The 13,283-nt window shown below is 42.8% G+C and overlaps 1 protein-coding gene across 1 annotated transcript in view; it reads right to left on the reverse strand.

Moving 5' to 3' along the window:
- Positions 1 to 13,283, reverse strand: part of LOC133355737 (nebulin-like) — a 218,957-nt gene that overhangs the window by 121,563 nt on the left and 84,111 nt on the right. Inside the window, 18 exon segments of the mRNA XM_061573054.1 lie at positions 331 to 435; positions 856 to 1,059; positions 2,032 to 2,232; positions 2,234 to 2,344; positions 2,445 to 2,552; positions 3,871 to 3,975; positions 5,393 to 5,596; positions 5,712 to 6,023; positions 6,120 to 6,227; positions 6,618 to 6,722; positions 6,844 to 7,047; positions 7,233 to 7,544; positions 7,653 to 7,760; positions 9,333 to 9,437; positions 9,562 to 9,765; positions 11,358 to 11,669; positions 13,105 to 13,146; positions 13,148 to 13,213. Coding sequence (XP_061429038.1) covers positions 331 to 435; positions 856 to 1,059; positions 2,032 to 2,232; positions 2,234 to 2,344; positions 2,445 to 2,552; positions 3,871 to 3,975; positions 5,393 to 5,596; positions 5,712 to 6,023; positions 6,120 to 6,227; positions 6,618 to 6,722; positions 6,844 to 7,047; positions 7,233 to 7,544; positions 7,653 to 7,760; positions 9,333 to 9,437; positions 9,562 to 9,765; positions 11,358 to 11,669; positions 13,105 to 13,146; positions 13,148 to 13,213 — 2,916 coding nt within the window.

Raw genomic sequence — 13,283 nt, forward strand, 5'->3', positions numbered from 1 at the left:
GGTCATAGCTTTCTTTTGCAGATTCGCAGGTAGTGGCTTCCTTATTGTTTCCAAAATACTTAATGGTCTTATAGGAATAGGGGAGAAAGAGAAGCATTTTTTTAAAGAGCTATATACGTTCAATGGGCCTTACCTTGGAAAAATAAAAATAGTTTAGAGTTTAGTTTGATATTAGGAGTTTCCATGGGTGTGTAAATAGAGGCTTTGTTTGAAACGACCCAATAATATAATTGTCCTTTTTAAGCAACAATGAAGAAAGGTCTAATCTGAGAGATAGCCTCGTCCAGTCGCCCGTTGTAACAGCACAAGGAAGACAGACGGGGTGCTCACGTCGCTGATGTTGATGGAGTTGACCTTCGACAGCTCGTACAACGGAGTGTCTGGTGGGATGTGGCACAACGTCTTCTGAGTCTGCCACGCTTCTTTATATACTTTCTGTGGATGCCAGCACAACATACCCAGATGTTATCAATTCAAAATACATCCTCGGCCCCAAGATATGTACAAAGCTATCCATGCACCCGTCCTTCATTATACATTTTATTGGAGCTATTGTAGTTATTATTACAATTACTGCCAAGTTATTCTGCATTATAGACATTATTCAAACCCCCACACTTGTATTTTTTTACTCGTATTATTGAAGTGACAATACTAATTTTGATACAAATGCATTGACACTAAATCGTATCTTGTTACGTCAATCAAGATGTTAAACGTTTCCTTTACCGAGTTTCGAGAGGCCATGGTGCAGTCAGACTAGCAATTGAATCCAAAAGTACATGGCATAGAAACGGTGTGTACATAGCACATGGACAGCATGTGAACAGCATGTAGGTGTCATGAAGAACGCACTTCGCTGATGAGGGCAGAGTTTGTTTTGGCCAGAAGGAAGATGGGGAGGTCGGTGATGCTGGTGAACTTCTGGTTGCATATCGGTTGCCGGTATTTTCTTTCGTTGATAATCTCCTGAGCCTTCTTGACCTTTTCCACGTCGACGGAGCCATCAGGCTGCCAGCCACAACCACGGAGCCACTCCAAATCTGATTTGTACAGCCACTGATGGTGATAGATAAAAACAAACAAAAACAAACTTATTCTCTGGCGAGAGTGGCGAATTTCCCTTAAATTAAATGACACGAGGAACGGACGTCCTGGTCAGCCAATACGAACCCCTGTTGTGCTATCATTGGTGAACCCGATGACTGAACAACAGTGGCTAAAATGCGCTCCAGAAAAGCTCAACATTCACAAGTTAAATTCACCATCGTCATCATCATCTCATATATTCAGTGGCTGTCAGCGTACGTGAGCATTTGCGATAGTGTAAAGTTAGCGGTGTGCATTCGTAGTGAGGTTATACTAATTGGGTTACGAGCTTACTCGGCGTTGACCCTACAGGGCGAGGGCATGGGGAAGCAGGAGCGCATGTGCCGCCCGTTTCACAGGTTGGCGGTTGAAACCCCATGGCCACTCTGGTTAATACTGCGAGATTCTTTATTTGTTTTTTTTGCATGATCACCACAAGTACGTGTGGTTAATGCAGACTGGATTCCTTGAATAAGGATTCTGTTCGGTGTTTTAACATGTTGACACAACTGTTTTATTTCCAGAAAGGGTAAAACCTATTGTTATATTTTAATACTGGAAAGAAAGGTTCCATATTAAGATTATTCACCGTTAGAATGCTCGATGTCTGCTTCACTGTGGACGTTAAAGATCCCATGAAATTATTCCAACAAAAAAATTCTAACGACTGCAATTTGTATTGACACTGCTTAATTTTACTAACTATTTACAGTTTGAACTTTCGCAAAACAGCAAGTTGCACAACACGTATTTAAGGGGAAAATGCAATGGAAGAGAATAACTTAATTCTTTCTTACAGTATTGTTTCTTGAATTACAAAAAATAAAAGAGAAAATGAATTCTGATCGTAAAATACTGGATGTGAACGGGATAAAAAGTATACATATAGCCTTGCATTGTAATTGCCAAATATTCTATTGCTGAATTATCATCGATACTCACGTCGCTCTGCAGCTCGTAAGCCTTCTTGGCCTGGATGACGTCGTTCTGGTCGGGCATGCAGGTCCACTGGTGCAGGTAGGTCCTGTAGTTGACGTCGTTGACCTGCTTCTGACAATGCTTGGCGGCCACCACACTGATCATGTCTACAGGACTGTGGAACTTGGTCTTGGACTTCTCGAAGCCCTTCTTGTACTCGCGATCAGCTCTGCATCTTGGCCACGTTCATGCAGTGCACGAGCTTGGGGTCGTCCTGCAGGTTCCTGCATCCGACCATGTGACCTTTGCCCTTCTCGTACGCCAGCTTGTACTTGTACTGTGTAACACAACGAAGAAGCCGGTGTTATTGATTAGCTCGAGCAATGGGATTACTTGGAAACAGAATGGCAGCGAATTTGGGAAAACTATTGACTCACGTCGCTGGCGATGTCTCTGGAGGCCTTGGCAGCCTTGATGGCGATGGCGTCTGATCGTGAGGCGTAGCCCTTTTGAATAGTGTCCTCCCAACCTTGTCTGTACAGTTTCTGAAAGTAAAAAAATCATTGATGAAATATGTATAGCAGAAGCCACAGTGAGAGCAAGCAGGAAAAATATTACGTTTGGTATAACATACATAATGCAATTAAAATAATAACGTAGGAAAATACAGGAAGTCCTCAACTTACGAACACCCAAATAACGAATATCCACACTTACGAACCAACTTTCATAAGATAAGCATGTTTTTAACATCCACTTGAGAACTCACACTTGCAAACTGAATTGCGGAACTATTTTGTTCAGTGGAGCGATCCTCCAAGAGCCGTAATGAGTCCGAGCATCTCGCTGGGAGTGACTGCTTGTGTATGTGTGTGCGCGCACACGTGTGTGTGTGTGTGTGTGAAACTGAGTGTGCATGTGTGTGCACGCAAGTGTGCGTGCGTGCGGGAGCCCATGTGTGTTTGTGAGGTGTGGTAGTGCAATGGTTAACACGCTGCGCCAACAACCCGGCGAACCGAGTTCAATTCCCACTCACAGCCAACACAAGTGACAATTATGTGAATGGGTCCTGGGCCTCCCCTAGGGCGACTCAGCCTCGAGTGAGTACCTGTGGCGGTGTGTAAACATCGCCACTGAGGAGGCAAAGGTGGCCGGGCACGGTGCTAGCCACCCACCCCTCGTGTCGTATTGGCCTTCATAGGTGTTCCTCGCTGCCAGCACTTGCCGAACAGTCTGTTTAGGCTACACGGGGGATCGTTGTCGTTGGTGTGTGTGTGTGTGCACGCGTGCCCTGTGTGTGTAATCGTGGTGACTCATACGGCCAATTCCGACAAGCAAGCCTGCATTACGACTCAAGGGAAGTGAATATAAAAGATGTATTTTTTTATATTTATGTTCCTTTACTTAATGTTTTATTTACTATTCCGTATTACATGCGAATATACAATATTTCTCCTTTTTTATGAGTTTAACAATGCTTCCCCTTTTCGTTGAAGTGTGACACATTTCATAACACTGACTATATACGCATTTAAATACGGTGCATTATTGTGTCCCGACTTACGAACGGTTCGATTCGCGAACGGGTCTCAGGAACTGAACCAGTTCGTAAGTCGGGGACTACCCGTGCTGCACCAAAAAAAAAAAAAGATTTTTAGTTTACAAACTATAATTATAGTTTACATTATAGTTATTGAACATATATTGCCTTTAACGTTAGAACCAGGAGGAAGCCGTCGCTCACAAAAGTCCCCAGGTTTATTGACGGACTCCGTGATGCAGTGCGCAACTGCGGCAATGTTGTGAACGTCTTTCACAGTGTAAGAGAAAACTGCAACATCAAAGGCCAAAAAAACTACTTACGCCACTGATGTTCATACTGTTCAGTTTAGACAGCATAATCTCAGGAGTGTCGGGCATGACATGAATTGAGGTCTTGGCATTTTCCCACGCTTCTTTGTATAGTTTCTGTGAGAGAAAAAAAACGTTCAGGCATTAGCATTTGAATAACACACAGATCTGCAATCACAATAGTAATAAGTATCCCGCTCACAACATCACGTGAGAAGGTGCTGCTTGTGCAAACATGGATATGAATAACTTATTAAAATCCACGCTTTTATTCCCAGCAAACGTGATCAGTAATCCCAACCATAAAGGTTAGTTTTTATAGTTTTGACAGTTAAAGGATCTTTGTTATCTTTTTGTATTCGTTTTAATTGTCTTATTAAAAGCTCTCTGTAAACCATTGGAACCTCCTTTGCCAGCAGCAGCAAAATATGATAATTGTTTTTTTACCCTTTTATCTGGCAACAAAACTGACACCTGTCTTCTATACCCGTTACAAATATTTGGCCATATCATGTGGCTTTGAAAAAAGAAAATCTATTTCGAATAATTTTCAGCGGCTGTGAAACTAACGTGTGGCGTGAAGCGAGCGCGCACGGTGACCGGGGCATTCTCGACACGTGCCGTGAGCCCGTGTCCAAGTTACCCTCCCGACGGTCACGTAAACCCAATGAACGACCTTCCAGTGCCATGCACGTTAGAGGTCTTATTTCATGCTTTCCTGCTCCCATTGCCTGCTGAGATACTTTCAATCATCACTATGCGGTGTTCTCTGAATCAGTTTCTCGTTTTTTTTCCCAATGGTTGTACAAAGTCCTTCGTAAATAATTTTTTTTGCCTTTTCTCATTCTTCGCACCTCCCCGTTTACCCATCATGTTCATTTGCGATTCTGCACAGCATGCTCTCTGCTTCCTTCTTATGTTGTCATTGCATTGGCGATTCCCATGGTGGTTAAGTCTTTATTTAAAGTGGGAACACCCGTTTTATTATTTTACACCTCGAGCCATTTACATTTCCTGAAGTATACGTTGATGGTAACTATCTTTCTTGTGCCTATAATTACCATTGTCCCTTCTGTGGTCATGTTGTAATTCAACTTACAACGCACCAGCCTGCGATCATCTCTTGCACTGAACTTGCGAAGGATAGAGACATTTCAGACATTATCGGGTTTGCCCATGGTTACTAAGCCAAATTCATATCTAATTTCTCGATTTATGATCCACCAAATAAATTTCATAGATCCCTTGTCATTGCGATAATCTAAATATATATATAACTGTATAAATATATAAACTATATTTGTTTGTAGTTAATGATTGTTGAGGTGGCTAACATAGGTTTCTGACTTATCTGAATGGATTATAGAGCCATCCCCTCATATTTATGCGAGTTCTCTGGTTTCCTGTCACGCGAAAAACACTTATTTAAAAAAATTACCGACCATACAATAGTAGGATCCACTTGAAACGATGATGAATTGACATTTGTTTTTATTACGTTTTTTACACAACTAGATGTCTGATTGCAACTCACATTGCTGAGCTGCTTTGCGTTGACCTGGGCCTGCACCATGACAGGGTCGTCCACGATAGAAGTGAACTTGAGGCTGTCGGGATTCTGGCGGTAAAACTTATTACTCAGGATCCTGCCAGCGTGCTTCACTTTCATGTGCTCCAGAGATCCATCGGGTGACCACCCGGTGCCACGGAGCCAGTTCAGATCATCCTTGTAGATATTCTGCAAGAGTTTGTCGAGGATAAACATTCAATGAGAAAACAAACACCGTACATGGGAAATAAGTTAATACAACATATATTCATAGCTCGTGATATATATTTTAAATATATCTTACGTCGCTCTGCAGCTCGTAGGCCTTCCTGGCCTGGATGACGTCGTTCTGGTCGGGCATGCAGGTCCACTGGTGCAGGAAGGTCCTGTAGTTGAAGTCGTTGACCTGCTTCTGACAATGTTTGGCGGCCACCACACTGATCATGTCTACTGGGCTGTGGTACTTGGTCTTGGTCTTCTCGAAGCCCTTCTTGTACTCGCGGTCGCTCTGCATCTTCGCCACGTGCATGGACCAGACGAGTTTGGGGTCGTCCTGTATGTTCCTGCACCCGACCATGTGCCCTTTGCCCTTCTCATACGCCAGCTTGTACTTGTACTGTGGACACAATAGGTAAACGATGATAACCATTACATCTGCAGAAATGTGGATATACAGATTTCAGTGGGTTCCAGTATTCCTTCATAAACTCACGTCACTGGCGATGTCTCTGGAGGCCTTGGCAGCCTTGATGGCGATGGCGTCTGATCTTGAAGCGTAGCCCTTTTGAATAGTGTCCTCCCAGCCTTGCCTGTATAATTTCTATTTCGTAACAGAGGAAATAAAACAACAGACCGTGCCATTATTGGGACCATTAAACGTATGATTTTTGTTTTGTTCGAGATGCTTTTGTTTTACTGGTTTAAAGACCTAATTCATTATGCCCGTGTTGGAGTAATAACATTTTAAAATATTTAATTGTGCAAGCAAAATTTAAAACATTCACATTCCATACTTCACGCCACACACCATTTTACTTTCTAATGTGTGACAGAGCATACTTTATTTTTTGACCAACTTGAAGTGTCGCCAGAATGACAACGACATTCAACCATAGAACCAGATAATTGAACACTCGAGAATGCTGTTTTTAGGAATCTACTCAACTGGCACAGTGCTGTCGGACAAAGTGACTGGGTGTGGGGGACTCACGTTGCTCATTTGAACTGCATTTTGCTTTGCCAGATTGAACTCTGGCGTGTCAGGCATCACGTGGATATTGAGCTTGTCCCTGTCCCAGGCATCTCTGTACAGCCACTGTGTACACAAACAGGGTGGGGAGGGGGAGTCACAAACATGTGATGTCATACGTGTCGCGACATCGTCCAATATGGGTCACAAAAATCTCCATTGAGTGGAAAGCAGTTTGAAAAGTCACCTTGCTGTTCTGCCTGGCATTGGCTTGTGCCAACACCATGACGGGATCGTCCACGATGGAGGTGAACTTAAAGGTTTCTGGGCTTTGCCGGTAATGTCTTTCACTCAGGATCTGCCCGGCTTTCTTCACTTTCTCGTGCTCCAGGGAGCCCATTGGGACCCAGCCGGTGCCACGCAGCCAGTTCAGGTCTTCCTTGTAAATATTCTGTAAATGATGACAATGTTATCAATTAATATTCACAATTACGAAACAGACTCTAATTAATATGTTTCAAAATTAACTCGTGGGCAGAATCTGTAAGACCAAAAGGAAAAAAACAAAGTAAATGGAAAATAAATTAATACAACGCATATTCATAGCACGTGATATATATTTTAAATATATCTCACGTCGCTTTGCAGCTCGTAAGCCTTCTTGGCCTGGATGACATCGTTCTGGTCGGGCATGCAGGTCCACTTGTGCAGGTAGGTCCTGTAGTTGACGTCGTTGACCTGCTTCTGACAATGCTTGGCGGCCACCACGCTGATCATGTCTACGGGGCTGTGGTACTTGGTCTTGGTCTTCTCGAAGCCCTTCTTGTACTCGCGCTCACTCTGGATTTTGCCCACGTGCATTGACCAAACAAGCTTGGGGTCGTCCTGTATGTTCCTGCACCCGACCATGTGCCCTCTGCCCTTCTCGTACGCCAGCTTGTACTTGTACTGTGGATGTAACGAACGCGTGATTATTACAGCAGCCCAGAAGAACGCTAAAACACAACAGACAAATCGTAATCGTTGTGAGCGTATATAAAGAGACAGAGTTCTCACATCACTGGCGATGTCCCTGGACGCCTTGGCGGCCTTGATGGCAATGGAATCTGCCCTCGAGTCGTAGCCCTTGCTGATGGTCTCCTCCCAGCCTTGTCTGTAGAGTTTCTGGAAATCAAAGCACAGAGTCCACATCGAGTGTGCCAAGAGGCAGGACTTGCGCTTACAGCCGTACAGTACCGTATTAATGGCGGGGTGGGGAAATCTAACTTGAATACTCGTTTCTAAAACCTGATTACTGTGTATATTCAAATGCGTGATGTTACACAATAAAAGTGTAATTGGAAATTATCAAAGCGTTGTATAAATAAGTTCATCTATTTCACTTACACGCAACATATGCCTAATTCCTTAAATGTCTATTCAACTTCATACAGGGATAATAGGTTGGTCTTAGACAACGACCCATCAATATTTCTGCATTTACAGATGTCCTGGGTTCGAATACAAAACTAACGCCAAAATAAACAACAAAATATAGAACATAGTCGTGTCTGCTCAAACAAAAATGGTGTGGAACTCATCCCCATTCAGGGCAATGACACGCTCGTGAAAACGACACATTCTCTTGGTAGGAACCAGTCTCCATCACAGGACCAACAAAATAGTGGCTCCCTGCAAAGTAGTAATAGTTTTATTGACCCATTGTTGGTAGTCAATAAAAAAAAGAGTACAGGGACTCCTCTACTGGCGAACGAGTTAGGTTCCCATGGTATGTCCGTAAGTCGATTTGTTCGTAAGTCTAAATTTACTCCTGTCGATTCCAAACATGTCGTACGGCATGTACACTAAACACGGGGAATGTGCTTTAAAAGTTGTATAATCTCCTGTAGATGTAGATGCCACTGGTTCTTCGTGTTCTGCAGATGTAGATGCCACCACCGCCATCTATTTTGCACAGCGGTTGAACTTATGCTTCTCGGTCTGAACAGGCAACTGCACATACGGACAGGTTTGTTCGTATCTCTGAAAGTTTGTAAGTTGAATGTTCATAAGTAGAGGAGTCCCTGTGCCACTTTGGGATTCAAACTTGTAGCGTGATTGTCAACCGCTGTGATCGCACTGTCACCCATCTGGACGTCTTTGGTTTCGTTTTTTTGTTACCACATTCTCAGTGCTCTAGGGGTGTCAAAAGGGGACGATGCATTCTCACTTTGTCTACTAAGATATTGATATTAGTAAGAATGCAATTTTAGCTGAAGGAAATTAAAAAAATGTGATTAACACTTGTTTTGTAAAGTCACAAAAACATCACGACACTATAGAAGCTGGTTTGATCGTGGGCAGCTGAAACGCAATTTAAACCCAGGATCTCAGGGGTTCTGGGGTTTGGCCACCGTAACGACCTGGCCAAACCACCACAACCTGACAAGTATAAGCGTTAAACATGTGGATCGTTATCGTTCCAGCACACTGGTTGAGCTGTCAAACAAATCTCACAACAAAATAAATATATATCAATTAGATATTCGACTTTCCGCTTGAAACTGCAGAACAACTGAGTCACCTGACCCGGCTTCTTAAATCGGTCTCATGACATCACAGGAACAATCAATCAAATTTAAGCATTACAATTTGATTAGTTACAATTTTTACTCTAATTTATTCGAGTCAATGGTTAACATTAAAGGTTTTTTTTCCCCATACAACAAAAAAGCTGCGAAATAAATGACGTGGTACCTGGCTAATGTTAGCGCTGTTGAGCTTGGCCAGTGTGATCTCAGGCGTGTCGGGCATCACGTGGATGCTGCACTTGTCCCTGTCCCAGGCATCTCTGTACAGCCACTGTGAATACATTAAAAGCGTGGGGGAGGAGGTGTCACAGACATGTGATATCATACGTGTCGCGACATCGTCCAACGTGGGTCACAAAAATCTCCATTGAGTGAAAAGCAGTTTGAAAAGTCACCTTGCTGTTCTGCTTGGCATTGGTTTGTGCCAACACCATGACGGGATCGTCCACGATGGAGGTGAACTTAAAGGTGTCTGGGCTTTGCCGGTAATGTCTTTCACTCAGGATCTGCCCAGCTTTCTTCACTTTCTCGTGCTCCAGGGAGCCCATTGGGACCCAGCCGGTGCCACGCAGCCAGTTCAGGTCTTCCTTGTAAATATTCTGTAAACGGTGGCCCATACAGAATGAGTGGCTCACAAACGTATAATTACGTGAAATTAACAAATTAGTGTATTTACCACTCAGTTGCATTGTGAATCCATAAAAAGAAAACAATATTCATCACTTGCACCAGAACACACCGAGTTTTATATTTGCTCTTAAATAATCTACATATAATAATTGTGGACGCTTGGTTTTTCATTACTTTATAGTAAATGGGTTTAGTTTACATGTTTGGGAGAATGTGATCTTAATATCAGCCTTATCATGTCATGTGCATTGAGGTCCCTACAGAAATATGCTTCACATTACCTCTTCCCAAGAGGTTTACATTTGAGTGCTGACTATTCGTCTCGGCCCAGTGCAGTGTTAATAATCTGGCCATTAATTAGATCTGCCCCTCTCATTGCCGTCGCTCTCAGCACGAGGTTCATGCATCCGGAGAGATTTCTCACACACTTTTGAGCGTGGCAATTGGATTCTAAAAACGCGATGCTGTACAGCCATATACGCACTGTAAACACTATTACTCCTTCTCCCCTGATGACAAAGAACACCCTTGAAGGCCCGTATCTGTTGACGCTGATGCACGCTGAGGGATTGCATATCACACCCCATAGCTGACTGGTCTCACGCATAATCTCGTCCACGTTCAGTGGCACGGAGTGAAGGATGCTCACGCTTATTACTTTTCAAAAATAAATTTCGATTCATCTTCTTGGTTCTTTCAGTAAAGTCACGTAGAAGGGAAATAATAAAATAATAAAACATCATAAAATACAATTCTCATGACGTTTCGGCCACAACGCAAGCAGGCGTCCTCAGGTGAAGAACAGGTCTGTCTGAAAGACAGCTCATTCAGACGTTGTCTTTCCGACAGACCTGTTCTTCACCTGAGAACGGCTGCTTGCGTTGTGGCCGAAACGTCGTGAGAATTGTATTTAATTATGTTTAATTTTCATTATTTTATTATTTCCCTTCAACATGACTTTACCTAAAGAACCAAAAAGAGTTTTCAAAAATACATCACGTGGCAAAAACCTTTTGCACTTGGAAGCGTCGCTGCTGGAACTGTTGTATACACGTTCGCATTTTACACGTTGCAGCACATGTTTTCGTTGTTTTAATGCTACTTTGTTGAATCGTTGCAATGTTATTTCTGTTTTGCTGTTCCTGTAACCCCCCTCCCCCAATCCTGGGGTTGCCTTTGAAAAATAACTCACTAGCTCAAATCAGCCTTTCCCCAGGACACCGCTAATAAATACAATTAGAAATATCGACCCTCTCCAAAACACGAGTGTTCTGCACAGCTCCGAGTATCGGCTACGGTAGACACGAACTCAGTTAGAGCATGGGATCCTTGCATGAATAAGTATCCCTCCTGGATAAACTATGAGGAGTAGCTCTGTGATATTGTTTTCCAGGGAAATTATCCGCGACAAAGAGACAGAAAAATTGAAATAAAGTAGGAAGAAGAAAAATCTGCCAGGCTCGTGACCGTAAACAATAACCGTGCAAGTAATAAAGTCAGGGTTGTAGCCATCCGTGATTTGTAGCCGGTTCACATCAACTTTAATGCGGCTATGACTCACATCGCTCTGCAGCTCGTAGGCTTTCTTGGCCTGGATGACGTCGTTCTGGTCGGGCATGCAGGTCCACTGGTGCAGGTAGGTCCTGTAGTTGAAGTCGTTGACCTGCTTCTGACAATGTTTGGCGGCCACCACGCTGATCATGTCTACTGGGCTGTGGTACTTGGTCTTGGTCTTCTCGAAACCCTTCTTGTACTCGCGCTCACTCTGCATCTTGGCCACGTGCATGAACCAGACGAGCTTGGGGTCGTCCTGTATGTTCCTGCACCCGACCATGTGCCCTCTGCTCTTTTCGTACGCCAGCTTGTACTTGTACTGTTAAAAAAAAACACAGCAATTGCACAACAGTGATTTATTGAGACACTCTTGTGATTCCGTGACAACAATAAACACAACAACGTCAAAAGTCGTACCTACTTATAACTTAATCAGAGGTAATAATAACAATTATCGAACATGAAATACCCCATTATTCAGGTCACATTGTACAAAACAGTAAAACAATACCAAGTCAGATCCCAGGTAACCGGATTCGTGTCACAAGGATTTATTATGAGTATTGCTTTATCAGTAACTAGCTTTACTACCTGGCTTCGCCCGGGTGCATTGTGTACAGTCTGGAAGCAACCCACATGCCAAATTTCAAGTTTGTTGCATATCGGGAAGTATGCTAAACATTTTGAACAGGTACACATATTCACAAATTTCCCTTTTATATCAGTAATGAATAACCTTACGCAACATACTTTTGCCACTTAGCCAATGCGAAATATACTGTGAATATATCCATTCCCTTGACCATCCAATAAAATATTCCTAGATGCTATTACCAAAGCATTCCACTTGACTTTGCCCCCTGACCCCATCCCCCACACACACATTCACTCGTACATCCTGATCTCTGGACTGCACATTGCACTACATCGCACTACCACACTGGTTTAAATATCTTATTTCTTTAAATACTTTATTTAAATAATATTTTACATTTTAAAAATTCTTGACTGTTGTTTATTTTAAGTTTATTACATTTTTGATTATTTATCTTGTGTTGATCGCCGATTGTTTAGTTATGTCTGTTAATTGTGATTAATTTTTTAATTGCTTTGTTGCACCGTGGGACCAAGAGAGAGGACTGTAATTTCATCTGTGTTGTATGTCATGCATGTAACACACTTGACAATAAAGTGACTTTAAGACTTTAAGACATAGCAGACTCTGCGATGCAATTCTCAAGCCTGGGTATACAGTGGCTACAATAAAAATGTATAGTTAAAACGAAGTCATAAAAAATTAATTACCAATTATATGTAACTATGGTTATACAGCTCAGTAAGTGTGATCTGAAATGGTCCTGGGCCCAGAACACTGGCAAATGTGCCCTTGAACGTACAATGCCATGTGTTTGAGTTTTGTAGAAAAACTAAACTATTTATTCAACTAAACTATTTACATTTTGCAGGTAAGGCCCACTGACCTACATAGCTCTTTTTCAGAAGCGACCTAGCCACAAATTATAGCGAAGTGTCTTATCATGTGGACATTTACAACAACCAAATACCCGCATGTTTCTAAATTTGAAGGGAAACACTGGAGGACCCGGAGAAAACTCAACGCGACCATGGGGAGAGAGACACCACAAACTTTAAATATACAGCAGGTGTAAAGATTGGGATCGAAACCGCGACCTCCTGTACACCGATGCGAGGCAGTTAACATCTCGCCAAGAAAAGGGAAATGTATTTCTCACATCGCTGGCGATGTCCCGAGAGGCCTTGGCGGCCTTGATGGCTGATGGAATCTGCCCTCGAGTCGTAGCCCTTGCTGATGGTCTCCTCCCAGCCTTGTCTGTACAGTTTCTATCAGCGCAAAATCAACGAGCAAATTTAGAACAAAACGACGAAGTAACAATAATTACGAATGACAATT

This window comes from Lethenteron reissneri, chromosome 7, assembly GCF_015708825.2.
Source record: "Lethenteron reissneri isolate LAM-NWPU_2019-01 chromosome 7, ASM1570882v1, whole genome shotgun sequence".
Lineage (NCBI taxonomy): Eukaryota > Metazoa > Chordata > Hyperoartia > Petromyzontiformes > Petromyzontidae > Lethenteron > Lethenteron reissneri.